At 43.1% G+C, this 27,026-nt stretch overlaps 1 protein-coding gene and 1 long non-coding RNA gene across 9 annotated transcripts in view; both read left to right on the forward strand.

The window, feature by feature from the left end:
• rptor (regulatory associated protein of MTOR, complex 1) overlaps positions 1-27,026 on the forward strand; it is a 270,013-nt gene that overhangs the window by 230,736 nt on the left and 12,251 nt on the right. For 3 of the 8 annotated variants that reach the window (XM_074631008.1, XM_074631010.1, XM_074631016.1), the window contains 5 exons: positions 3,678-3,783; positions 7,745-7,859; positions 9,087-9,211; positions 12,016-12,141; positions 16,322-16,369. In XM_074631008.1, the coding sequence (XP_074487109.1) occupies positions 3,678-3,783; positions 7,745-7,859; positions 9,087-9,211; positions 12,016-12,141; positions 16,322-16,369 (520 nt within the window). The remainder of the gene's footprint in view (positions 1-3,677; positions 3,784-7,744; positions 7,860-9,086; positions 9,212-12,015; positions 12,142-16,321; positions 16,370-27,026) is intronic. The other 5 variants (XM_074631009.1, XM_074631012.1, XM_074631013.1 and 2 more) reach the window with 3 other exon arrangements.
• Positions 16,995-26,503, forward strand: LOC141765158 (uncharacterized). Its single transcript, XR_012593394.1, has 2 exons — positions 16,995-17,487; positions 17,956-26,503. It is a non-coding gene; the product is annotated as an uncharacterized LOC141765158 (long non-coding RNA).

Consider the following 27,026-nt stretch of genomic DNA (forward strand, 5'->3'; position numbering starts at 1 on the left):
AGAATGAAATGAGAAAATCAGTATCAATCTTGTGTCTGTGTGTTTAGTGTTCAGCTGGAGTCTGCATGTAGTTAGCCTAGCTTAGCATAAAGACTAGAAGTAGAGAAAAGTGCTAACATGCTTTGTCCAAAGTGGGAAAAACGGCTACCAACACCTCTATACTCACTAATTAACATCTCGTATCTCGCACTTTCCTTAATCAACCATTGGTAACACTAACGATCAAACAATCGATTAATCATTATAAAAATAACATATAAATTGTGCGTGTACCAAATCCATTTTTTCCTCATTCAAAGCCTTATTCTTATCGCAACATATTGCATATTCTCTGACAGCATTCATAGCCTATGAAACATATAAAGATAGAGGCCTAGATATATTAAACACACAATATAATTTAATATCAGATTACATGCAGAGTATGCACGGTGGTGCAGTGGTTAGCACTGGCGCCTCACAGCTAGAGGGTTGCAGGTTCGAATCCGGCTTGGGACCCTTCTGTGTGGAGTTTGCATGTTCTCCCCGTGTTAGCGTGGGTTTTCTCCGGGTACTCCGGTTTCCTCCCACAGTCCAAAGACATGCAGGTTAGGTTAATTGTGGACTCTAAATTGCCCGTAGGTGTGAGTGTGAGCGTGAATGGTTGTCTGTCTATATGTCAGCCCTGCGATGGACTGGCGACCTGTCCAGGGTGTACCCTGCCTTCGCCCAATGTCGGCTGGGATCGGCTCCAGCCCCCCCGCGACCCCTAACGGGATAAGCGGTTGCAGATGGATGGATTACATGCAGAGTGTGCTCATGAAAATAATCTCCCCTAACATCTCCACCTAGTTTCATAAGAAAAACGCTCAAAAGCCACTAAATGTAACTCTACAATAAGAGAACAGAACCGAACGGATATCTGACACTCACAGTGTCTCCGTATCTGCCTGTTCTTGTTGTTCTTGGTGCTGTTGGATTGCTGCTCGACCGCTCCGTTAATACAAGTGCGTGCTGGGGAGAAAACAGTTTTTGACCACAGTGAATGTTGTTTTTGAAAGATTAAACGCATTAAACATTTGTATGTATTGTGTTATGTTTTATTGGTCTTATTTATTGGTACATTTTGCTCCTGATGACCTCTGTGGTAACAACTATGTCATGATAGCATGTCGGGAAGAACGCTAAATAGCACTCCAAAGTTAGGTTAAATTTTGGCAAAAAAAACTGGCATGGCTATTTTCAAAGGGGTCCCTTGACCTCTGACCTCCAGATATGTTAATGTAAATGGGTTCTATGGGTACCCACGAGTCTCCCCTTTACAGACATGCCCACTTTATGATAATCACATGCAGTTTCTTGAATGCAGTATAAATGTGTTATTTTTTGCCTATTCTAAAAATTATGTTTGAATATTTCTGCATATTGGGGTCCCTAAACAGTCTTGGAATTCCATAAATTGGGTATCACTGTAAAGCTGAGACTCTTGTGGATCCAATGAGTCCAACTGTATTCATGTGTGATGATGTTAGTCCCCATAGGAGACATTTCATTGTAGTGAGAACATTTTTTGAAACTTGACCTCCCTGTATTAAATGACCTGTGGTGACCTCTAGGATAATCACAGCCTCATGAAACTTTACAGCCACAAACTAGAGACCTAGAGCATTCAGAGGATGGATGGATCAAACTAGAGACCTAGAGCATTCAGAGGATGGATGGATCAAACTAGAGACCTAGAGCATTCAGAGGATGGATGGATCAGACTAGAGACCTAGAGCATTCAGAGGATGGATGGATCAGACTAGAGACCTAGAGCATTCAGAGGATGGATGGATCAGACTAGAGACCTAGAGCATTCAGAGGATGGATGGATCAGACTAGAGACCTAGAGCATTCAGAGGATGGATGGATCAAACTAGAGACCTAGAGCATTCAGAGGATGGATGGATCAAACTAGAGACCTAGAGCATTCAGAGGATGGATGGATCAGACTAGAGACCTAGAGCATTCAGAGGATGGATGGATCAAACTAGAGACCTAGAGCATTCAGAGGATGGATGGATCAAACTAGAGACCTAGAGCATTCACAGGATGGATGGATCAAACTAGAGACCTAGAGCATTCACAGGATGGATGGATCAGACTAGAGACCTAGAGCATTCAGAGGATGGATGGATCAAACTAGAGACCTAGAGCATTTAGAGGAAGGATGGATCAAACTAGAGACCTAGAGCATTCAGAGGATGGATGGATCAAACTAGAGACCTAGAGCATTCAGAGGATGGATGGATCAAACTAGAGACCTAGAGCATTCAGAGGATGGATGGATCAAACTAGAGACCTAGAGCATTCAGAGGATGGATGGATCAGACTAGAGACCTAGAGCATTCAGAGGATGGATGGATCAGACTAGAGACCTAGAGCATTGAGAGGATGGATAATAATAATAATAATAATAGCTTGGATTTATATAGCGCCTTTCATGAAACCCAAGGACGCTTAACAAAGACATAAATAAACACAACAAATGTAACAGTAGCTAGAGGCCATAGGCCTTGGTGAATAGGTGGGTTTTGAGGAGTCTTTTGAAGGTGTCCAGAGATGGTGCGTTGCGGAGCTCTATGGGGAGAGAGTTCCAAAGTGTGGGGGCTGTCACACTGAAGGCTCTGTCCCCAAAAGTTCTCATTCTTGTGTGAGGGATGGAGAGCTGACCCGTGCCTGAGGATCTAAGGTTCCGGGGCTGTGTGTAAGGGTGGAGGAGGTCAGATAAATACTGAGGAGCCAGGGCGTTGAGGGATTTGTAGGTGAGGAGGAGGATTTTGTAGGTGATGCGGGACTTGACCGGGAGCCAGTGGAGGTGGATGAGGGTGGGGGTGATGTGCTGCCAGGGCTTGGTGCGGGTGAGAACCCTGGCAGCCGAGTTTTGCACATACTGGAGCCTGTCCAGGGCTTTGCTGGGAACCCCGGACAGAACTCCATTGCAGTAGTCCAAACGGGAGGTGATGAAAGCGTGGATGAGGGTTTCAGCCACAGGATGGATCAGACTAGAGACCTAGAGCATTCAGAGGATGGATGGATCAGACTAGAGACCTAGAGCATTCAGAGGATGGATGGATCAGACTAGAGACCTAGAGCATTCAGAGGATGGATGGATCAAACTAGAGACCTAGAGCATTCAGAGGATGGATGGATCAAACTAGAGACCTAGAGCATTCAGAGGATGGATGGCTTTCCTAGCTAGATTGACAATAAGGGGGTTTCTGAGCAGTTTACACAACAGAAGTCCTCGCCATCCAATTGCTTGATTAATTAATTCATGTTTATTTCTGATTAATGACTAGAACACCTTGACACACTGTGCTGAGCTGCATCTCAAATTAATCTTCATGTTCCCAGCTTTCAGATGATGAACACCACTTCTATGTGACATCTACTGTTAACAACAACCCTACAAAAAACAAAAACGGTTCTATGTGGGTCTCAGTCTGTTTGACTTCTAAATTTTGACCAGGTTTGGAGCCGAGACAGAGATACTTGACGCCTCTAGAAACAATTGATGTCTGAAGTATTTATTTTATGCTTCCACTGTATTTCTGTATTTCACGGAGGGTGCGATGCATTTAAACCACATGTTCTTTTCTAGAAATGTTCCAATGGGAGTCATCAGGTGTCCTTTTTTTATCGCACTCTTTCAGATCCCAGAGGAGCATGACCTGGAGAGTCAAGTGAGGATGGAGCGGCAGTGGAGGTTCTTGAGAAACACTCGTGTGAGAAGGCAGAGCCGAGGCATCACACAAAGGGGTTAGTCACACACACACACACACACACACACACACACACACACACACACACACACACACACAAAGGCACATTGGGGCTTAACTAATTTTATTTTTGGAATACCATAGGCTTATTATAATAACGCTACCGATAGACAATATTTAGGCAGATATTCATCATCAATACCTTTTATTATTCAGTCTCACAGCATTTTATTGGAATAGTAGACTGAAATTGTATTTAGTATTATTGTTTTATTAGTATTTAGTTATTTTAGACCAAAAAACACAAATAAAACCCAAGCTGGAACTCTTCTATTTAACAGCTGTGTCTGGCAGGAAGAGTCTTCTTACTTATTTACAGCTAAAGGAACCCTGGACTGCACTTTAAATGCAGAGCTCATTTGCAAAGATATTACTTGAAATTAGATTAAATCAATTATCAAAATGTCAACCCAGGTTTTAATGACATTTGATTAAATTAATCGCATTGCACGACATGCCTTTCATGACACCGGTCATGAAAGGCAAGGCTTACGGTTTATGTGCACAGAGCATCAAAATCGCAGAGATTACAAAGTCAGCCAAGCATGAGAAAATAAAATAATACAAATAATAAAATACACAAAAATATGGAACAAGTAAAATATTGGTTGTATTTTCAAAAGAAGGTGGAAAAATAGTTCAGGAGAAAAAAAATTTATTCGTATGTCGGTCACTAACCAAGCACTATATACCATCATGCATTGCACTGAAAGAAAAAATGGCAGACGGACGAGAGGAAAGAGCAAATCCATGAGTTGTGGCATGAAAATAATGTATTTAATATGAGCAGAGCAGCGCATCACAACACAAACAGCCACAAACAGCCACAAAGTACTTTGTATTTATTAATTTGGGAAAGTACGCTCATTGCCCCACATCCACAACGGCCGTTTATTCTTACCTTTCACAATAAAAGCCCTAGACAATATAGGCTGCATCACTGCTTACTGAGGGGAACTTCAAGTGGAAATGAAGATTCAACCAGGTTAAGCTGGTTTATTTTATAACAAATGTGACAAGTGTCAGCATTTAAAAGAAAAAAAAGGATTTGTTTCATCTTTTTGTGACAACAGCGCGGCCATGTTACAGTACACTAGCCCGTGACGTCATGAGGTTGGTTGGCTTGGCTGAGTTACACAGATACAACGGTAGAGACTGAGGAGACACGGGACAGAAGAAAACAAAAGAGGGGACACTATTGTATTGGTCCTGGATGTAAAGATGAGTTTTACAATGTTAAAACCAAGGACACAACAGTCTGTTTCATAAACTGACGCTGAAATGGAGATCAGTAAGTTAGTGCAGCGCTGGCTAGTGGCACTGAAAGAGCCCACTGACAGGCACTGAGTCCAGCTGCAGCTGACTGTCTCCCCATCTCCCGTCCTCTCCTCTCTCTGATCACCTGTCTCTACTCCTCTGCTGTCTCATTCACATCGTTCAAAGACAGGCTCGCGAAGAAAACAAACGCCCAAAGCACTACTTTATTCTGAAGCCCACGTTATAGTGTTTGTTTGCGTAACTTGCGGTAGCTTCTGCTAGCTAGTTAGATAGCTACCGGCTCAACATTAGCATCCTAAAACTTCCGTCACAAAGCAAAACCTATCTCCAAAGCAAACACTAGAGACATCATCTGCCTAATGTAACCTGTGTTCTCCTCCAACTAACAAATGAACCAACTAACTCACTCGGTTATACTCCCAAGCCGACGGACACCCCCCCCCCCCGGCCCGTCCACACCGCTCAGAATATAACCGAGTTAGATAGTTAGTCTCTTAGTTGGCTAGTTGGAGGAGAACACAGGTAACATTAAGTCGATATTGTCTCTGGTGTTTCCTTTGTAGATAAGTTTTACTTTGTGACGGGAGTATTGGGATGCTGTAAGGGTTCCCTGGCCCAAAACTGTTTGAGAACCCCTGTTCTTACAGGATAGGATTCTTACCATTTTCGAACAGTCCTTTCTGATTAGTAGCTCTGTGGCCAGCAGTGTCAACTACAGTGCTAAGATCACAGAGCAGATTTTGCCAGAATCACGTTCAATTGAACGTTTTTGGAGCCTTGATGAGGGGAGAATCTGGATGAAATCCAGCTTAACTAACCAAAAAAGGACAGACTGACACACGGCGGGTGTAGAAGGCGCAGCTTTGTTTCAGACATGTGAGCGAGTGAGCAGAGCAGATGATTCGCAGTGATGAGAGAGGATTGAGTGAAATCAATCCATAGTCAGAAACAGCCCCTTTAAATGAGTCACAGGACTCCCTTCACACACACACACACACACACACACACACTCAAACTCACACATTATAGAGCCCAGCATACACACAGACTCCCCAAGTGAAGTCAGAGCTTCCTCAAACAGAATAGCAAATACCCCCAACGTCATCGGCAGCCCCCTTCCTCACATACTAACGCACACACAGAGTCACGAGGACATTGGCGTCAGAGCAGAGGCTCGCTCACGCACGTGTCTCTCCCCTCTCTCTCTCTCTCTCTCACTGCTAGCTAAATCACTGAATTCCCCTCTATACTCACAGGTTGTTTTTTTTGAAAGAGAGAGAAGTAGTAGGGTTGCCCTCATTCAGTCTGTTCACTCTACAGAGAAACAAGATGAGAGGAGAGGAGGAGGAGGAGGGAGGGAAGGAGGGCGAGGAAGACTGGGGACGGATGAGGTGAGATGGAGGCAGGAAAGCTAGAAATAAGGGAAGAAAAATGTTCTGGAGAAATACGTTGGCTTGTAAACCTGATTTGGTCATTGCTGATGCAAAATGTACACCCATCACCATACAGTCCTCGGGGGACTTTCAGATCTTACAGTAGTTCCATATCGAATGTGCCGTCACACGGCACAAACAGGAGCCAATCGATGGTGACCATCTTGCTCATCTTTTAACCAAAGGCCTCAGCTTTGATGAATCCGTGATGGATTTTTCCTCCTTCTTTTTCCATCTCATTACGGCGCTCTCAAGAGTTCGCTCAGGTAGCGAAGGACAGGCCTGTGGAATGGCATGTGTTGTTGCCATGACAACATACAGCGAGGCAGTACACTTATCAGTTGTATCTGTGCGTTGGCACCGTGTTATACTCCATTAAAATCTGCCAAAGGGGTACACTACCAGACTTTTTTCTCCACCTACCATAGATTTTTTGTTTGTTTTTCTTGCTTCGCCTCAAGTCCTGCTATTTTGCACCCTACTGTTAAGTCTTTTTTTTCCTGTACACCCCCATTCATTCCAGTATGTTCTGGTTATAAAGGCCTGGTTGCTATTTACTTCTCTTCTGTTTCTCCTCTGTTCTGTCCTGTCCTATTTGCAGCTGCCAGTACTCCATTTCCCCACCAGCATTATCAAAGTTTCATCTTAATTTGAGAATATATAGAACGACAAACACTCAGAGCATCCTTAAATTTAAAGAATGTGATTCTTAAAATATCAGTCTGAAGTTAGCACACATACACGTACAGACTGTTGCTGTGTCCTAATTCACTCCCTTGTTCACTCACTCACTACTCCCTATGTTGTAGACACTCAATAGGTGGTAACACTTTATAATAACAATCATTTATAAATGGTAAACTGAGTTAATTAAACTTAGTTATTAGTTATTTTACTGTTAAAAAGGAAACTATATATTTATAGATTTACATCTTCAGTAGGAACACTTGGGCTAAGTGTAGATAGCTTGGTAATATACAAGGGCAGAGTAAGCAGGAGATGTGAGAGATTTTTTTTCAGTGTTGGATTCAGAGTGCGAGGTTGTGGCTATTTCCTGGAAGTAGTACCCACAAGTACAGGCCTGGTACATACCGAACTCAAGAAGGATTGATTTCTTTAATTCTCAGCGGGAAAGAAAACTGTGAATTTCCAGTTTCAAGAAAATATTTTTACACTTGTTCCCATTCTGGCTTGCCCCCACCCCCCACCCCCCATACCCCATTACAGGTGTTTCCCGTCTGGATGATCAAATATTCATCAACCGCAACCCTGGAGTACCATCTGTTGTGAAGTTCCACCCCTTCAACACCTGCATCGCTGTGGCCGACAAAGACAGCATATGGTGAGAGACAGAAAACACAGAATGAAAAGCCAAATCAGCTCCAAGGCCGTTATGCAGATTATTCAGTTTCATACTTGATGGTTTTAAAGGGGACCTATTATAATTTTGTGCTTTTTCCCCTTTCCTTTATTGTGCTATATAGTTTTTTGTGCATTTGTAAAAGCTCTGCAAAGTTACAAAGCCTACACACCAAAGGGAGTTCCTCTCCCCCACGGAAACACTGCTCCTGAACTGCCTGAAACGCCTCGCTTTGAAGTCCCGCCTTTTCTTCCGTAACGTGGTGATGTCACCGAGTAACACATTTGCATATTGGCACACCCTCAAACAAAGCTAGTTAGAGCAGAGCTGGAGCGGAGTCCGAAGAGTTTGGTTTGGTTGACCAGTCACAACAGTGGGCCAGCTGACCAATCAGAGCAGACTGGGCTTTTCGGGAGGGGGGCGGGGCAGGAGCGCAAACAGACCGTTTCAGACTGGGGTGAAAAGAAGGTGCTGCAATACACAGCCAGTATGAGAAAAATAAAGCGCTTTTGAACATTAAGGCAAGCAAATATGTTCTATTAGAAACCCCAAATACAAGTATCCACCTGCAAATAAGCATAATAGGTCCTCTTTAAAGCAGCAGTCGGTAGAAATGGAGCAAATATGATTCAAAAAAGTTATTTTTACCAAACGGGTAATGTATCCTGACAGTAGTGCATGAGACAGGTAATCTGAGAAGAATCATGTTCCTCTGTGTCCTCCGGTGCTCCTAACAGCATCTGCAAGATTTCACAGACCGGAGGAAAACAACCAATCAGAGCCGAGCTGGAGCTTTGTCATCTCTGAGCAGATCAAATATCAATCAATATTCTGTTACTGTAATGCCTATTTCTCGCATAAAATGTTTTCAGAATCATCTTGTAGTGTACTGTTTAGCTGTAAAATGAGAAAGTTTGTGACCCGGCAGCCATGTTGTGATCAGTTGAGGAAATACCATGCACCGCCCACCAGCTGGAGGACACTTTCTCATTTTACAGCTAAACAGTACACTACAAGATGATTCTGAGAACATCTGAGGAGAGAAATAGGCGTTACAGTAACAGAATATTGATTCACACTTGAATTACAATATGCTGAAAGGTTATTATGGAATTGTTGTCCAATGATGCTAAAAACATTCTGCCTACTGCAAGTTTGAATGTAAAACAGATCAAATCATTAATTAGAGTGCATGTGTGTTTGCCGTAGTTTCTGGGACTGGGAGAAGGGCGAGAGGCTGGACTACTTCTACAACGGAAACCCTCGTTACACTCGTATCACAGCCATGGAGTACCTGAACGGACACGACTGCTCATTACTGCTCACCGCAACAGGTTTGAAACACACACATGTACGACACCCTCACACAGAAGACTCGCAGCGCTGCACAGAGTCCAAATTAGATACATATTCCTCGAGCGAGCAGCTCAAACGTTCACACCCACCAGCACAGTGGAAATCGCAAAGAGACTCATTTGTAGCAGCAACGAGCCTTAAACACTTGACTCTTAGCCCCACAAACACACACGCACAGAGCAGCACTCGTGTATTCATCATCATTCATCAACAGAACAAAGCAATTACCCCCCCATGGCTTTTATCTTCATCACCCAGAGGAACTGTAGAAAACAACCCGACATTAAAACACACACATTTATTTTGTTTTGTCTTAACAGTGCAACATAAAACTGAGAGTGAATGCTGTATTTCATCGCACACCTTCCTGCAAGCTTGATTGGGGATTAATACATTTAGATCTCATCAAAATGTAATGTGCACTTATTCAGCTTCTCTCCATCAGTCACGCTGCGAAGGATATCAGGGAGGACATTAGTTATAAAAAATATACAGCGTTAAAAAAGTAAATCGCGGAATGTAAATCAAGTGGAGGCTTTTATGAGTTGTAATAGCTCTCTCATAAGAGTGCATGGACGTGTTTTATGTTTGGCTCTGTGTCTTACTGTAGCTGTGTTTCAGAGAGCTTTTTAGGGTTAGAGACTCCTTCCTCACTTTGTTTCACACTGACCAAACCCACAAAATGACGTTCCCATACAACTACACTGTGAAACGTATCTTCTTTTGGATTATGGTCGCAGGTTTAAACACGTGATTAACGTTGTAAATGGAAACAAAACAAAACGAAAATGCGACAAAGCTACTTCGTTAGGTTTAGTAAAAAAACATCCTGGTTTGGCTTAAAGCAGCAGGGGGTAGAAATGGAGCAAATGTGATTAAATAAAGTTATTTTTATAAAACGGTCACTGTATCCTGATAGTAGTGCATGAGACAGGTGATCTGAAAAAAAATCATGTGCCTCGGTGTCCTCCGGTGTCCTCCGGTGCTCCTAACGGCATCTGCAACATTTCAATGACCGGAGGAAAACAACCAATCAGAGCTGACCTGGAGTCTGCCGTCCAGCTGCCGTCTATGAGAGTCGCGAGGCAGTCACTCATGAACTCCGATCAAATATGAATCAATATTCTGTTTCTGCAATGCAAGTAATGTAAAATGAGAAAGTTTGTGACCCGGTAGCCATGTTGAGATCTCTTGAGGAAATACAATGCACAGCCAATAGGAACGCTCTCTCTCTCTGAAATGACCTGTGATTGGTCACAGTCTCCCGTCACGGGCTAGATGTTCTAAAGTCTGAAAACAGAGCCATGAGGAGGAGCAGAAGTCTAGTTATCTCTCAGAACACTTGAATTACAATATGCTGAAAGGTTATTATTGAAGTTTTGCCCAATGGTGCCAAAAATGTGATGCCTACTGAAGCTTTAAACGCGTGATTAACAAAACAAAACAAAAATGCAACAAAACTACTTAGTTAGGTTTAGGCAACAAAACTATTGGGTTAGGCTGAATAAAAAACATAATTGTTTGGCTTAAATTACACCGGTCTTTTGGGGGAAAGTCCAGTGTCTGTTGGACCAATCCACCTCCCCTCTCGCCCGCCAGTAGTGGACTTTCTCACTTGTTTTACCCGTTATAGAGTGCTCCAGGGATGACCTATTTTTATAGGTCAACCAGGAAATCAGCATCGCCCTGGCTCCGTCGACAAAAAGCCAACGGGATTTTTCCATTTGGTTTTGGATTATTGCAGAAGATAAGTTCTGTGGCAAACAAACATTTATGATACTTACACGTTTTGTTCAGCAAGATAATCTCCACAAATGAACACCACTTTTATAATTTTTGAAGTGTGAATGCAATCAGCAGAAGTAAAAAGCTAACGTTAGGCTATAACTCAACGACACCACGGTCGCATGAGCGCGAGTATACACAACGAGGCTGAACGAGTCGGCGTGATGACGTTTAGTAGTCTCATTTAGCCACTTGTTAGCAACCGCCTTTTTTAAGACACGTAAAGACTTCAAAATTCAAGAGTGGGGTATTTATTGATGTATTTTATGTTGTAGAACAAAACTTTAAATCTCTTCAGCTTGTGTTAACCACAGACCTTATTTCAGGCATCTAACTAAAAACCAATTGACTTCCTGACGAGGGAACCGGAAGTGCTAAAATGCTAACTCAGTTCTAGGTTTTAGGACTCATTCCTGTAGCACTCTGTTATTCAATATCATTTTTATTCAACGTTTTTTCATTAACGGTGGCTCGATACACTACGTCACCTGCTCTGCGCGTCACTCATTGTACTACGTCACTCGCTGCCACCTGCAGACTTAAAGGGGTATTTGTAATACGTAAAAGACAAACGAAATTCGCGACAAAATCCTCCCTAACTCTCTGTAATTGAGAAAGCAGTTTAGTTATATGGGAACTTCATTGTTAGGAGACGGGATGCACTGACGAGACACTTTCAGGCAAAGAGCCTTTAAAGATGCTGCTCTACATTCTCTATTGATTCTTTTGAGAGGTGTGTGTGTGTATGTGTTCAGGTCATGTCGTGTGTTGCATGCTTTGAAAGAGCCTTCAAGGTTTTCATCAAATCTCCTGCACGAGTTCAACATGCACTTCTAAATCCACTAAGAGTAGAAACGAGTGTTGTGCTGCACATCCTTCTGGCCTCAGCCTTTGCTCCTCACTGCATCGCTTTATCCATATTTCCTCTCCTAGCTGTCACACTTTACTCCCCTCTCTCTTTCTGTTTTCTACCCCCCCATCCCTCCCCTCTCTCCAGACGATGGAGCGTTACGTATCTGGAAGAACTTTGCTGACCAGAAGAACCCGGAGATGGTGACGGCGTGGCAGGGCCTCTCCGACATGCTGCCCACTACCAGAGGTCAGCCCACCAGCAGCGCTCACAGTAAAGATCAACGCTCTATTTTACTCTCCACCTCCCCCCATCCATCCACCCACCCATACTCCCACAGTACTTCCTGTAGTAACTTGCCGACTGCCCCACTGTCCACCCCTCCCAGTCACATTTCCACACCTCCCCACCCACAGAGCAGCCAGGTAGTACCAGCTTTCAGTCCTACAGCTTTTACTGCAGTAGCCTTTCGGTAACCTTGCACGGCAGCCGGACCAATCAGTAAGGAGCTACTGGCAGCTACGAGCGTGGCTTAGGTGTGTGAGACCTGGTGAGACTATAGCGTGAGAGGACACAAAGAGTATTTCTTCATTGAAAGAAGAGCAAAAAACGGCACTGAAGGCGATGTTTTCAGTTAGTTAGTTTGATTGACGGATGGTTCATCCAATCACCTGCCAAATATTTTTTGACAAATATTTATTTATCACAGATAAATAAAAAGCAGATGGGTTCCAAGATTGCATCTCGGCCAATGCACGGACAGTTTACCTGCATTCAACCAAAGCCCGCTCAAACGTGATTGGTCAATACTACTCGGACTACAAAACGGATTACAAATGGAAACCAGAGCACTTCAGATACCCAAATCTTGTCATGTTGCCGACAGATTCTGCATTCAAATTCAGAAGATATCTGTTTATAGAGATTAGGTGTTTTTAAACACAGAATGCACTCTCTTGAGTAAAAGATGACACTAATGAGAGTTTGAATGGCACAAACTTCAACACATAGCACAGTAACCATGAAGTTATCCATCAAACCCAGCCAAAGTATAACGCCCACTGCAGTAGCACAGCATATGTCGTGATTACCATACATGCGTACTTTTAAAAAAGTAACACATTTTCATTCTGAAACAGCACAGTGGGTTGTCATACAGTCAAATCCAGGAGAGTGTGTCACAGATGGTCTTTACTGATTTGACCAGGTGCAATGATGTATGGATCCAGAGTTCAACTCTGCTCCCACACTGTTGTAAATAGTTTGTGTTACACTGGCTGCAGGTTTCAGATTGTGAGTCAGGAGTCGGTCCCATCAGTCTAATGTAACTCAAACTTAAAGCTGTTGTCAGCCTCACCTGTCTCACCCTGTCACATATCCATCATATGTCTGTCATATCTGTCTAAGTTTGAGGGAAAATTTACATTCAAAGTTTGTTTAAGAACACAAAATTAATCCTAAATCATAGATTATTCATCATTCTTTGCTCAGAGGGTTCTCTGTGTTGCATGAATTTAATAGATGGTTTTACTCAGACTGAAGACGTTGGTGGACTCGCTGCCATGTTTACCTTCTGTGTTGACACACTTCCATAATTCATGAGGCAGTTATTCGCAAATATTTGAACCAGGCCTGACACCCACAGGACACACTTGTCAGAGACATCCAGCCACTTGTGTGACGCGCCAGGTTACTCTCTCTCTCTCTCTCTCTCCACTGCTCCACATTTTTCTGCCTCGAGCGTTTCTCAGCCGTCGATTCTTTGTCACAGAGGTTTTTAAGGAAACTGTGACAGCTGTAGGAATGATTGTATGTTCCTCTGAATCCTTGATACCCTCTTCGGTAAATTCATATTTTGAAAAAAAGTTTTTAAATGACCTGTGACCCCGTGTTTTAGCATGTGATGACAGTATTGTGCGAGGTAAACAGATTGCTCTTTTAGAGCATGTCTCGTATAGAAAAAGACACATATTTAGCTAATTAGCAGCAACGAGAGCAGAGCCGTCAGGACGAGCTCACTGGCTGACTGGATATCTATGCAGAGGCGTGGACCACACACGGCTTGCACATATGTGTCTCCATCATTACAGAGTCACCAGAGCTCCGTGGGGACCTACAGAGAGGCGACACACTTAACTAGCATCACTGTCTGTCTGACTCTCACGACACAAATCGCCCTGAGAGGCTCTTCCCCCGCGGAGGACTCTCCCACAGCGAGCCACACAGCCTTGTTTTCACTCCGACTTTAACATTTAATGGTGTGCTTGTTATCCTGGATGTGTCGTTAGTGACAGTCGCCGTGTCGGCTCTGCATTCAGACCACAGTGGAGGCATCACTTTTAATATAAAGAGCCACTCCACTGAGATCTTTCCTGGAAAAGTTTTACTGAAGAGTCCAGCTTCAACTTGTGGTGTTCAAATGTTTGGCAAGAAACTACAAAAACATCTGCAATCTCTCTCTCTCACACACAAAAAGTTTCCCCAATTGCATTCACACACTACCTCCCCAATAATCATTAAAGTTATAACCATTGCTTGGAACTATGGAGGACGGAACCTGCCAAAATAAAGAATAAATGAATAAATAAATACATAAATGACTCAATAAATAAATACATATGTCATTATATGTAGCAAAATAATATTCAAATAAATGTAGCCATTAATTAATTGATAAAATGTTACATAAATTGATATTTCTTTTTTTACGTATTTTTCTTTGCATTAATTCCCTATTTTTTTTATTAATTTTTAAATTTATTTATTTGTTTTTGCATTTAGTTTTTATTAATTTATACATTTTTATTTTATTTTTTATTTATTTATTTTAGATTTTTTGGATTTTGGCAGGTTCCGTCCTCCATAAGGAACGTCTTCTAGATAAAATGTGACATAAATTGATATTTCTGGTTTTATTTATTTATCTTTTTATCAATTCCCTTATTTATTTAATCTTCTTTAATTTTCCTTTTTATTTATTTATGTATTATTTATTTGTATTCGTTTTAAAAGTTATTTTTGCATTTATTTATTTATTCATTTATTTATTCGTTTCTTTTTTATTTTGAATTGTGGCAAGTTCCGTCCTCCATATGGAACGTCTTGTAGATAGAGTACAATAATTATATGGTTGTTTTTTTTTTATTTTTAGCGTTGCCTCAGTGGCATTAATAATGTAAAACCCGATGAAATATTACACAAGCCCTGTTTGCGCTGCCCAATAACCGGCCCTACCTCAATAGGTTGTTTCTACAAGACTGTGAACATTTCTCAGGTTGACGCTGTTAGACACACATACACTCTAACACACACTCTCACACACAACCTGTCCTCACTCATCCCGTCCCCATCGTCCAACTACAGGCTTTTGTACTGTTCTTCATCAGTGAACCATCTCTGTAGACTCTGTGTTTGTCTGGCTTGTTGTTACTTTGCTGGTTCTTTGACATTGTTTTGTGTTTTCCCCCTCGTCTCGAGAGAGGCTGAACAAGGCAGCGAGCAGTTTTCCCGAATGACGATGATAATGGATTTATTTGATCACAAACACCTTCAACCCAGTTGAATTATTTCAGTATGTCCTTTGCACATACACACAAGTAGAGTCTGCTCTAGTGGAGCAGCGACTCCACCCTGCCTGCTTTATGCCCTGTGGTGAAGAGATTTGAGATTCTGTGTCCTGCAGGCTTGGAGGTTGGGGTCCCTGTGCAGCCTCCACAGCCCCTGTTTGTAATGCAGAGGCAGCAGCTCAGCTCCTGCCTCTCTCCCAGCCTTTGATCCCTGCACATCGCTGCAAGTCATTCGGGAGACGCCGCTCAGGGAAACGGCAGCCTTGTATGGAGGACGGAACCTGCCAAAATCAAAAATAAATGAATAAATAAATGACTTGATAAATAAATGTGTCATTAAATGTAGCAAAAATAATATACAAAATAAATGTAGCCATTAATTCATTGATAAATGTGACAGAAATTGATATTTCTGTTTTAATTTGCTTCTTTATTTATTTATCTTTATCTACTTATCTTATTTATCTATTAATTCCCTTATTTATTTACTCTTCTGTTTAATTTTCCCTTCTATTTATTTTTTATTATGTTTTAACATTTCTTTATTTTTGCATTTATTTTATATTTATTTCTTTATTTTTGTATTTATTTTATATTTATTTCAAAATGTATGTTTTTAGTATTTAGTTATCGACTCATTTATTTGTTTATTCATTTATCTATTTGTTTGGCAGGTTCCGCCCTCCATAGCCTTGTTCATCCCTCTGCTGTTTGACTGCATGTGGAATATACTCACAAAGTCATACTTTTAAGTGTGTGTGCGATAGTGTTGGTCCGCATGCACTGGAGGGGGGTCCTTGCTAATGTGTTGCTTGCTTTGTTGCGCTCCCGCTCTCCTTCCTCCCTGCCCCTCCCCCCTTCCATTTACTCCCTCCCCCTGCTCGCAGGTCTGGCCAGAAGGGTCTCCATCTATCTTGACAGGAGTAAGCAAGGAGGTGAGTGTCCCCATTCTTTTCTCTACTCCCTCACTCCAAGAGCAAAGGTGTTGCTCTAAACAGCCGGCAGCGTGCCTTTTTTGTTTGTTTTCCTTTATCCCCCCCTCACCGCCACCCCCCATCCCCCATCCCTCCATCTGTCCGGTGATGCTCCATCACTTCATCCCTGGCAGTCATCCCAAAAGATGAAAGTAGGCGTGATGTGTTTCTACAGGTGCTAACATGCCCTGTTCAACAAGTTGGACACTCTGTTCTTAAAACTAATAGGATGCTCAGCCCTGCTCCCGTTAGATACTATTGTTATGCCTGTCCAGCCTTCAATTCTAGCACAATACATACTGTACATACTGTATGCAGTTTAAATGATAATGTGGGCACAGAAATATTTGAAACAATGGCTCCTTGATTACATTCGTCACAACCTCACATACTTTGTATTTTTCAAACTGTATGTTTAATATTTAGGGCTGTCAATCGATTAAAATATGTAATCGCGATTTAGTCCCAAATTAATCGCACATTTTTTATCCATTCTAAATGTACCTTAAAGGGAGATTTGTCAGGTATTTAAAACTCTTATCATCATGGGAGTGGGCGAATATGCTGCTTTATGCAAATGTATGTATATATTTATTATTGGAAATCAATTAACAACACAAAACAATGACAGATATTGTCCAGAAACCCTCACAGGTTTCATCATAGCATGGCCCACTGCAGCCCAACAGACAACAACAGCTGTCAGTGTGTCAGTGTGCTGACTTGACTATGACTTGCCCCAAACTGCATGTGATCATCATAAAGTGGGCATGTCTGTGAAGAGGAGACTCAGGCGGCTGTGGCTAAGAGGGTAGAGCAGGTCGTCCACCAATCGGAAGGTCGGTGGTTCGATCCCCGGTAGCTCCGGGTCACATGTCGATGTGTCCTTGAGCAAGACACTTAACCCCAAATTGCTCCCGAAGGCTGAGCCATCGGTGTGTGAATGAGTATTTAGATCAGATCCTGATGGGCAAAGTTGGCACCTTGCATGGCAGCTTTTGCCATCAGTATATGAATGTGTGTGTGAATGGGTGAATGCTGACATGTAGTGTAAAGCGCTCTGAGTGGTCGGAAGACTAGTAAAGCGCTATATAAATGCAAGTCCATTTACCATTCTTTTACCATTCGTGGGTACCCATAAAGCCCATTTACATTCACATATCTGGAGGTCAGAGGTCAAGGGGCCCCTTTGAAAATGGCCATGCCAGTTTTTCCTCACCAACATTTAGCGTAAGTTTGCAGCGTTATTTAACCTCCTTTGCGACAGCATGTATGACATGGTTGGTACCGATGAATTCTTTAGGTTTTCTAGTTTCATATGATGCCAATATCTTCCATCTAGCTTTACAACTGAGCCATTAACACGTTATTATCACGTTAACTTTGACAGCCCTATTAATATTACAAGAAAAAAAGGCTTTGAGGACTAGCCAATGTCCTCAGCAAACGTAACGCTATTTCAGCAGATGTGGAGGTCGTCAACTGAGCTTTTTTTATTGTTGCTCAGGCAACGTGTAACGTATCGGCGGATGCCTCTCATTCAGCAGCCTTGTTATGTCTGTATAATGTTACACTACGTTGTGTCTCATCCCGTCATCTACTGCTTTTTTATTTCTCACCGCGGACGGACAGCAGCTCCCGCCGCACCTCGGAGTCTCGCCACACATCCACACTCGTATCTCTCTGCTCGAATAAGGAAGAAGGCGGGGTCATGCGTCATCAATGCGTCATCAGTTACACTGCGCATGTGTTATACCCTGTGGTTTTAATGCTCATGCTGATCGGAATTCTTAAAAAACAATGCCTGAATCCGGATCATGATCCAGATTGTCAGCAAAATCGAATGGATTGTTCATTGTGCCACACCCCACCCCTCCAAAAAATTTTATTCAAATCCATCGCAGACTTTTGGAGTAATCCTGCTAATAAACAGACAAACAAACAAACATAACCTTCCTTGGCCTTGAAGGAGGTAATTGGCAATTTGGCTTTTATCCACATACAAAATTCCATTCAAATAGATGCTTATTTAAAGAACGAGAAAATAGCTTTTGCCTTCAGTGAGGCTGTGGTCTCTCTTCAAACAGGCACTGCACCCATGACTCATATTCACCTCAAAATGGCTTCTCTCATGTATAAAAAAAAAATACTCCCATTTAAGCTGGTCCCAAAGGTGTCAGTGTTTAATTGGGAGCGTGTCGGTACTGTGTGACTTTAATAGCATAGAGCCACCCAGTCCGTCCCGCCGGAGGGATTAGCCTGTTAAACTCCAGGGGAACCAGTGAAATTAGTGAACCGTGGCTGGCACAGACTGGAGAAACTATTCCTGGGGCTACAGCAAAGCACAGCACACAGACTTCACATCTCTACAGATTACATTTAGTCAGTCTAATTAAGTTCTGATCCACGTACTGTTAATAATGTTTCAACTTGTTTTTTCCCCTTCTTCATTTACCTCCGTCCCCTCCCTCTGCTCATCCCTCCCCTTGCAGATACTCAGGGGGTATTTTACCTGTTCTCTTCTTTCTCTTTGTCCCTTTTCTTTTGGCTGCATAAGTGAAAGTAGAGCAGCCCTCTCCTCTTTGGCTTTTGGGAGGCAGAAGCTGTGTCCCGTTCTACATTTGGCTGCACCGCATGGTGCCTTGTTAACATCGAGGCTCTGGGAACTTTCTAAATCCAGAAGCGGGGAGGCAGGGACTCTGTATGAAGCTGGAGAGAGGCACATTTCAGGAAAATGAGACAAAAAGCCTCGAGGCAGACCCACTTCTTTTGTCTGCAGCCTTTACTGGGATGCAAAGCGAGGGGTTTCAGAATACTGTAGGTCAAGAAAAAAAACACCAAGTAGACAAGTGACAGAAACTTACTCTCCCATATATGTTGTTGGAGAAGTGCAACTATAGCAGGAAGGCTGGAAATCTAAAACCATTTGGTCATTTGTCATACCCCTTTCAAACCGAGGACTCAACCAGGGTTGAACCAGCATTGATTGTGTGTATGAAAGGGTTAACCCGCGTTGACTGAGTCGGCTTCGCGACCCTGGTCGAGAGGTAGGTCAGACCGGGGTCGGACCAAGGTCGATTTCAATGGGAACGGCACACACCAGGTTCGCCATCAACTGGGGCGGGACAGATCTATTTGCCTACAAATGGGGGCGCACAGTCCGTGACGCAACTGTCACAGGTCGCCGTAGGTCAAACAAACGGGGCGACGGCAGCAGGAATGTTTTCAGATGCATTAGAGGTGAACATCATAGATATGTGGTAAGACCTTGAGGGGCGGGAGCTCCTGGCTGTCTGCGGTGAGGGACAACGTAGTGTATGTGAACATAACAAGGCTGCTGAATGAGAGAGGCGTCCACCGCACACAGAAACACCTCACGGTACCGCCAGCTGTGAGCACATCTGTTTTTAAAGCATGTTTGCACGTTTTCTATTTGTAACGTTACCTTTTTAAACTTAAAAAAAAAAAGATCCTGTCACCTGTTCTCTCTGTTATAAAGTAACAAACCCAGTCCCAGTTCATTACATTATCAAGCAATTAGCAAACTAAATGAAATACAGTATAAAGTAATTTTATTACATCTGGACAAGTTCATTATCCAACAGTTGCCACATGTAGTAAACTAACCACTTAGTAAATCTTTGCTGGGATGGTGGAGTGAGTGAAATATACATTTCAGTCTCCATGTTTCTGTAATCCTTTTGTAAATGTAGCCTATATTATCATATTAAATAGCACAACGTAGTCTAATAGAAAATAAATGGGTACTGTAGATAGACAAAGGAAAAAAGGTTAATGAGTGTTGATTGATACTACAAAATACAGATGCTGTAAATCTGTATGTTGTCTGTATGTTTTTGCATTACATTACAGCTCCACGTAACATATAAGATGTACTATATTTACACCATATTATCCCCAGAAACATGCATCATTCTGTGACATTTTACGTTTTCACACACCAATGATGCCACCATCCCCTCTTCTGTAATCCTCCAGACCTGTAAACCCCCCGCCGCCCATTTCTAGCACCTAAACTCCTGGGTTATGACCTAGGCCGTAGTTGAACTGTCATGACCAGGGATTAACCCGTGTTGACTAGCTTGGTTTGAACTGATAAAAGAAGGGTTGAACATGTGTCAGATAACCCCGGTCCGACCCTGGTCATTGGTGTGAAAGAGGTATCAGAGCCAGTTTATTGTTCAGCAACCTGTTTGTGTGTCGGGTCAGGGCGTTTTACTGTGAAAAGCTTTAGGTTGGATTATTTTCAAATGTCTCTTGATAAGAAAAGAAATAACAAAAATATAGCCTTGGTTCTTGGGTCGCGTTTGGGTCTCAATTCGTCAGTACCAGGCCAGTTTAGGCCCGGGCAGAACTCGACACCAGTTGCAGATTGTGGACCTTTAAACCTAAGATGAAAGAAACCCCTTACATAAGGGACATACAGAGGTGCACAATGCCTTTTAATATTAGATAGTAGAGTTCTATATTTGAGTCGAGATATTCCTCCATATTTGACTCCTCCATCACAAAGTTGCAATGTGATTTGATGGGTTTCATAAGGTCGTTTGAATCATAAGCCTGGCCCACACTAAAAGATTTTTTCAGAGAGAGCCCACACACAACGACATGTTATGTTCAATTTAACAGTTTTGTTCCTGTAGTGTGTGGTGAGCAACGATTTGGCCAAAACAGCCACCACACACTAACAGATTCATTCATGAACAACAAGAGTCCTGACTAAAAAAAATGAAATCTCGCAAAATCTCTCGCGATCAAACGTGAACAAACATGGGGGATGACGGGCAGGAAGAATGTTGATGTCAATTTTGCCCTTCTGTACTGAAAATTCACTAAGAAAAAATATAAAAATAATGGGTGAAGTCATGGAGACACGGTAAATAAACACCTGTGTTGTTGCCACAAATTAACAAGTTGGTCCTCCATTTCTGAGATCTTACTATTACTACTTTAGTCTTCACGTTTTACATTAGCTCATACGTTAGCCGTGGCCGCCATCACGGCGGTGCTTGTCCTTCCTCTTCAGTCAGCTTGGTTCTCAACTGGCTATCGTTCTTTCCCATGTGACTGCGTCATCGGCTGTCCTCTGTATTGGACATGTTTAATATTTACAATTTGAAATCAGTGTGGCCAGGATGGACTTCCGAGCAGATCGGGGATGTAAAAAACAATCTTAACATATCTCACACCACAAGAATATCTGGAAAGATCATCTTTAGAACCATCAAAAAAATCCGGGCTTTACTGACGATTGTCGGGAGGGGGGAATCGGGCTTGATTCTCATGTAGTCCCTGTGTCATACCTGGCATTAAGTTCCAACTGTTGGGGATCTCCCTTGTTGTGAATTATCTAAAATGATGTAAGAACTTAGTGTTGGTCTCCTGTCCACAATAATCAGGTCATCAAGTACTAATGTAATTTAGGTTATGCCTCCTTTCACAAGGTCTTTGTCAACCAGGCAGGTCAAAGCTTTTTACCTCCCTAAATGTCAGGCCTTGGCCCTCAAAGGTTAGAGAAATGCTAAAGCAGGGAAGTGTCCCCGCCAGTCAGAGCGCTCCCATAGATAACGTCATCTTCTCTGCACGCCAGGCAGGTCCCCAGTAATCCTGGAGACGCTTTATTACCGGAGTCCTGGAGGACCTTTTCAAAGCAAACACGATGAAGCGAAGAGAGAGGAAAACACTGAGGGGGGGAAAGAACCAGGAAGGCCGCAGCACTGGTTTAATGAGCTGCAGTGTGTGGGAGAGCCAGTCCATCACCGGAGATAATAGCGCAGAATAAGAATGCACGGGACGGCGTCTTCTCCAGAGAGAAAAGAGGAGTGAAACAAAGATATCTATGCAAAGGAATAAATATATATATCACAAATGAGGTTTGATTATCTCTGCACACTGGCACGGGAACAAGATGATCTACCACTAACTGCCGGCGGTCCGGCTGTTAGTGGTGTTAAAAGTAGCTTTTTCCCCCGGTCGAAGATTCAACGTGGGGAAAGCCATTCTGTGAAAAATATCATTACTGTTCTTGATATTGTTGTTGGGGGAGAACTTTTGATCTCAGGAAGTAAGGGAAAGAGATGAGGCTTAAAGAGAGAACATTGAAGCTATCTATACCTCCACCTCTGTAAGGTGGTAAGATTTACAGCTGAGGAAACATTGCCCACACTCCTTTGCTCCTGCCCATCCTTCTCACATCTCTATTCTCCATGTCCGTATTGATTTGTGTGTGGGTAACTAAGACCCGCTCAGGCCCACAAAGGTTCCCTCTGAGGCAGGATTGTATCCCGTTTTGAACAGCTGAGTGTTGACCGTGTGAGACAAACTGAAGGGTCGGGTTTAAGGCAGCAGATCTGTGAGCTGTGACCCCCTGAACTCCCAGCAAACTGTTTTTGATTGGAGTCAGGGAGCATCTGGTCGCCTGAAGTGGAGAAGGAAAGAGGAGAGGATAATGAGGGAAAAAGTTGGAGTGAAGTGAGTTTGGGGTGAGAGGAAGTGCGTGGTTGGATGGAGAGCCAGAGAGACACGGAAAGGCTGAACTGGGCTAAGGGAGCAACTGCTCTGGCCCCCAGAACTCCACGGGTCCCAAAGCTCCAGGTTCACTGTGTGTCAACTGGTTTGTGCTAATTTAATGGACCATTTGTTATGCACCATTAAAGCACAGTATCAACCGCAGGGTTTCAGCCAGAATAGTTGTTAGCCCCGCCAAAGCCAAGTGTCTTTTTTTGTGCTGAGCAAAGCTCGGAGGAGCGACTTGTCATTAAAATGAGAATAGCTGATCCACCATAAAGGTCAGCCACCTTAAGTGAGCCTGAGCTGAAGTTGTGGCTGACTTCGGGGCTAACTCCCTTCACTTTAATCTGCAAGTGGCAAGCAAGACACAGGGACTTGGCTTGGGTCTTGAGGAGTTGTAGCATTTATTCACTGACAAACAGCCTAAAATGTTCACACACTGCACTGCTATGTTCACAGCTATAACGTTACTGCTAACTTCATACTGACCGTCAAACTCTCTCTCTCTCTCTCTCTCTCTCTCTCTCTCTCTCTCTCTCTCTCTCTCTCTCTCTCTCTCTCTCTCTCTCTCTATCTCTACTGCACAATGAAACTTGCTAACGTTACGCACACAACCTACGCACCCAGTTATTCCTTATTCCACATTTTAGTTTAAACAAGACTATGTAAACCGAGTCTATGTCTGGGTTGTGTACGGTCAGTCTGTGAATTTCTGGCTAAATGTTACACATATATAGTCAGCGGTCATGTCTATAATGTTAAATCCAGCGCTACATGTCCACCAAGTCGAGCGAGGACACTAGAGGACGCGCTGCTCCACTCAACTGGCCGTTCAAGCGGTGACGTACCCTAACATGGAATGCACCTGATTGGTCGCTGGTTTTTCTGCTCGCCGTTTCAAACAGGAAACAATCCAGCAAAATCTGCTCCTGAAAGCATTTTAAGAGAGTAATAGGCGATGATGTCGCTGCTGAATCTGGTTTCATTTTAGAACTAGATCGCCTACTCGGCAGACCAATCGTGTAACTTCATCAGTCAGTCAGTCAGTGACAGACTATTGTGATTGTAGGGCTGGCCCTCTACAGTCCAGCCAAAAACATCAAAAAGACAACCCCCGGATGCTTCGGCCCGGTGGGGAGTCAACTTAGGCCTAGCTTGCCGCAGGGCTTGTAATACACGGCGAAAACTGTGGGGCCTTATGGTGGGTCCTGTTATATTACCCAAAGGATAATTGTAATTCATTACAACTTGGATCTCCTTTAGTTAGTTTTGCCCATCTTTTCTACCGGTTTTAAAAACATTTTTTGCATTAAAGTAATTACTGATATCTGAAAACATCGCTACAATAAGGAGGCAAGAAACACAATCGGACAGTAAACAGTTTAGCTAGATTATCGAAAGTGAACACAAAAAATGCTGTTGATAATTTCTGATTGCACAACTATAGTGAGTAAAATAGATTAAAGTTGAACATTGGACGGACCACTACGACCTGCAAGGCGAGGGTTGCGTGACCGACGGGGGTAGCCAAGGTAGCACTACCACTAGCGGTTCTTCATTCTGAACAGAGTTGGTGGAATTCTTTTGCTGAGAGACACACATTAAGGAATTGGAGGGAAAACTGTGCTGCAATAGAATTGTAACACAGAAAGTTAAGTATATATAAGGGATTAAATGTAGTTTTCAAAAATGGGATTAATTAGAAGTTATGTTTGCGTGAAGGGTTTTCAATTCACTTTATTTTGATAGTGTGAGATCATAACAGAAGTTATCTCAAGACACTTTTCATGACGAGCAGGTCTAGACCGTACTCTATAATCTAGAGAAACAACAAGAGATCCCCAATGAGAATACGTTCTTCAGAACCGGGCTCTGGGTGGGCGGCCATCTGCCTCGGTATGATGTTATATTGAAAAATGGACCTTTTGCCTTTGTTTTCTCTTCCACATAAGTAGACCTGGGGGTTTGTTTACATATTCTATGTTCGTCTAACTGCGCCTATTTTTTGTCCCGTCTGCTTTCTTTTTAACAGTGTTCAGAGTTCCAACATCTCAGCAGTTACTTTAGTAAACTATTATCACTGATAGAAACAATAGCTAGACCCACAAAAATACGATCCAAGTTCTAATATACCGGCATAATCCTTCACTTTGATGCCCTGTCTCGAGGGCCACTTTATCAAAGTCTAGTTAAGACCTTCATTATTTAATTTGTTTAATCAAAAGTACCACACTGCAAACATGGGGCCGGGTAGAGTTCCAGCACAGAGTGGAAAGGAACAGGGCGTCTATAGGGGCCCAGCATCTTACCTTTTGCTCCAGGGCCCCCTAGCAGGTCGATCTGGCAATGCTTAAAATAGGAAACAAAACACAGAGACAATTAGACCATTAGCAGTGCTTAGTCTTGTGGGGATCTTCGCTCATGCACTTTATATTTAATGCACCATTGATTTCTCATCATGGGAGGACACAGGGAAAGATAATGAGGCATAGAGAAACTGAATCTAAATCTTATAAAGGTTTGGTGGCATGTGTGCTGCTTATTTTAGAGGGAATACATGCACACGCTTTTGTGTTGGGGAATCTTCCGTTCTCCAGCCCTCTCTCATTGTAACCCAGATTTTCCTCATCACAGAGCTGCCAGCTTCAAAGGGAATGCCTCCTCTCTCCTCACAGCCTCTGAAATGAGCCAGCATCAAGCGTGCGACTGTGAACGTGTCACTGACTGAGCGCAGTCCTGTGAAGTGGTTTTCCCCCCGTGCTATCCCCCCCACCATGTGCCCACGCTACCGGCAGCGTGACGTTGTGACGCCTGAGCGGGCAGGATGACGTCACATTGGAGGATGTGAAGCCGCCCCATTGGGGGATTGGGGGTTTTCCTGACGACCCAAGCCAAGTAGAGCAGTAGAAAGCCCCGTCACAGAGGGCTCAGTGGAAGAAAGTTAAGCTATAAGTCACGACTCATAAAGGAGAAACACGGAGGAGATGGGCGGTGGGAGAGGGTCACAAATGATGCTCCGATTCACTATTGTTCTGCGATGCCAGAGAAGAGCAAAGTAATGGAGTCCTTATCCTTCTCTCTCCACATCAAGGTAGTGTGAAAGGAGCAATTAGGATGAAGAGACGCTGGCTTAAAGAATGAAGTGATATATAAAGCGAGGTGATGACACAGGCGGGTGAGCTGGAGATGGTTATTGATTGTGAAAAAAACAGAAGGAGGAAGTGACTAAGGGAGGAGGAGGAGGACGACAATGAAGACAACATGGAGGAAATTAAGCATGGCGTGATGAGTAGCGAAGTTTTAGTAGCGACAGAGGTAAAAGCATCCTTGTGAGAGAAAGACGGAGATTGTTTTCATGTGCATTGTTTCCACAACTGTGTAGCCACCAGGATCCGAACAACTTACATTTTCAAATTATTTTAACTCGAGCTCTACTTAGTTACTTTTTCCAAAGCTTACAACAGTCCTCGAAGGTTTCAACCATGACCTGCAACATCCTTTGAAGCAAATTTTCGTAGTGGCCAAACGGTGGTACTACAACTTCTGTGTCCGTCACGTGATGCATTGGGCCCAAAAAGACTTTTTCCCATAGACTTACATTGGGAAAGAGACGTCTGTAACTCAGCGGATAATTATTTTTTTGGTAAATCAACTTCCCAGTACGAACACATGAATAGTCTTTATTTAAATCATTAGGACCTAAAAGTTGTTAAATGCACTAATAGCTGAATCCAGAGTTATTTCCCTTCCTCCGTTCATGTGAATGAAACCCAGACCAAGGCTGGAGCGAGGGCTGGGAGGAGGAGATAAAGGAAACCCTAGTGCTCCTGCTCTATGGGCCCGATGGTTGCGGGAGATCGCCGGATAATCCGGGTACTTTATCACTCGGCAGTCGAGCCATTTTGGCTTCATGCACCACTGAGACACTCATAGGAATGAACGGGAGCCTCCAACGCTGTATCCAGCTCTCCTTATACATCCGTGCCGCAAATCGAGCCTTAATTTCCCAGGATATCATACCTGGGGACAGACAGAATTGCATAGTGAAAGCGAGGCTTATAGGGAACCGACCTAAACACCAATGGTG

Source organism: Sebastes fasciatus, chromosome 3 (genome assembly GCF_043250625.1).
Source record: "Sebastes fasciatus isolate fSebFas1 chromosome 3, fSebFas1.pri, whole genome shotgun sequence".
NCBI classification, from domain to species: domain Eukaryota; kingdom Metazoa; phylum Chordata; class Actinopteri; order Perciformes; family Sebastidae; genus Sebastes; species Sebastes fasciatus.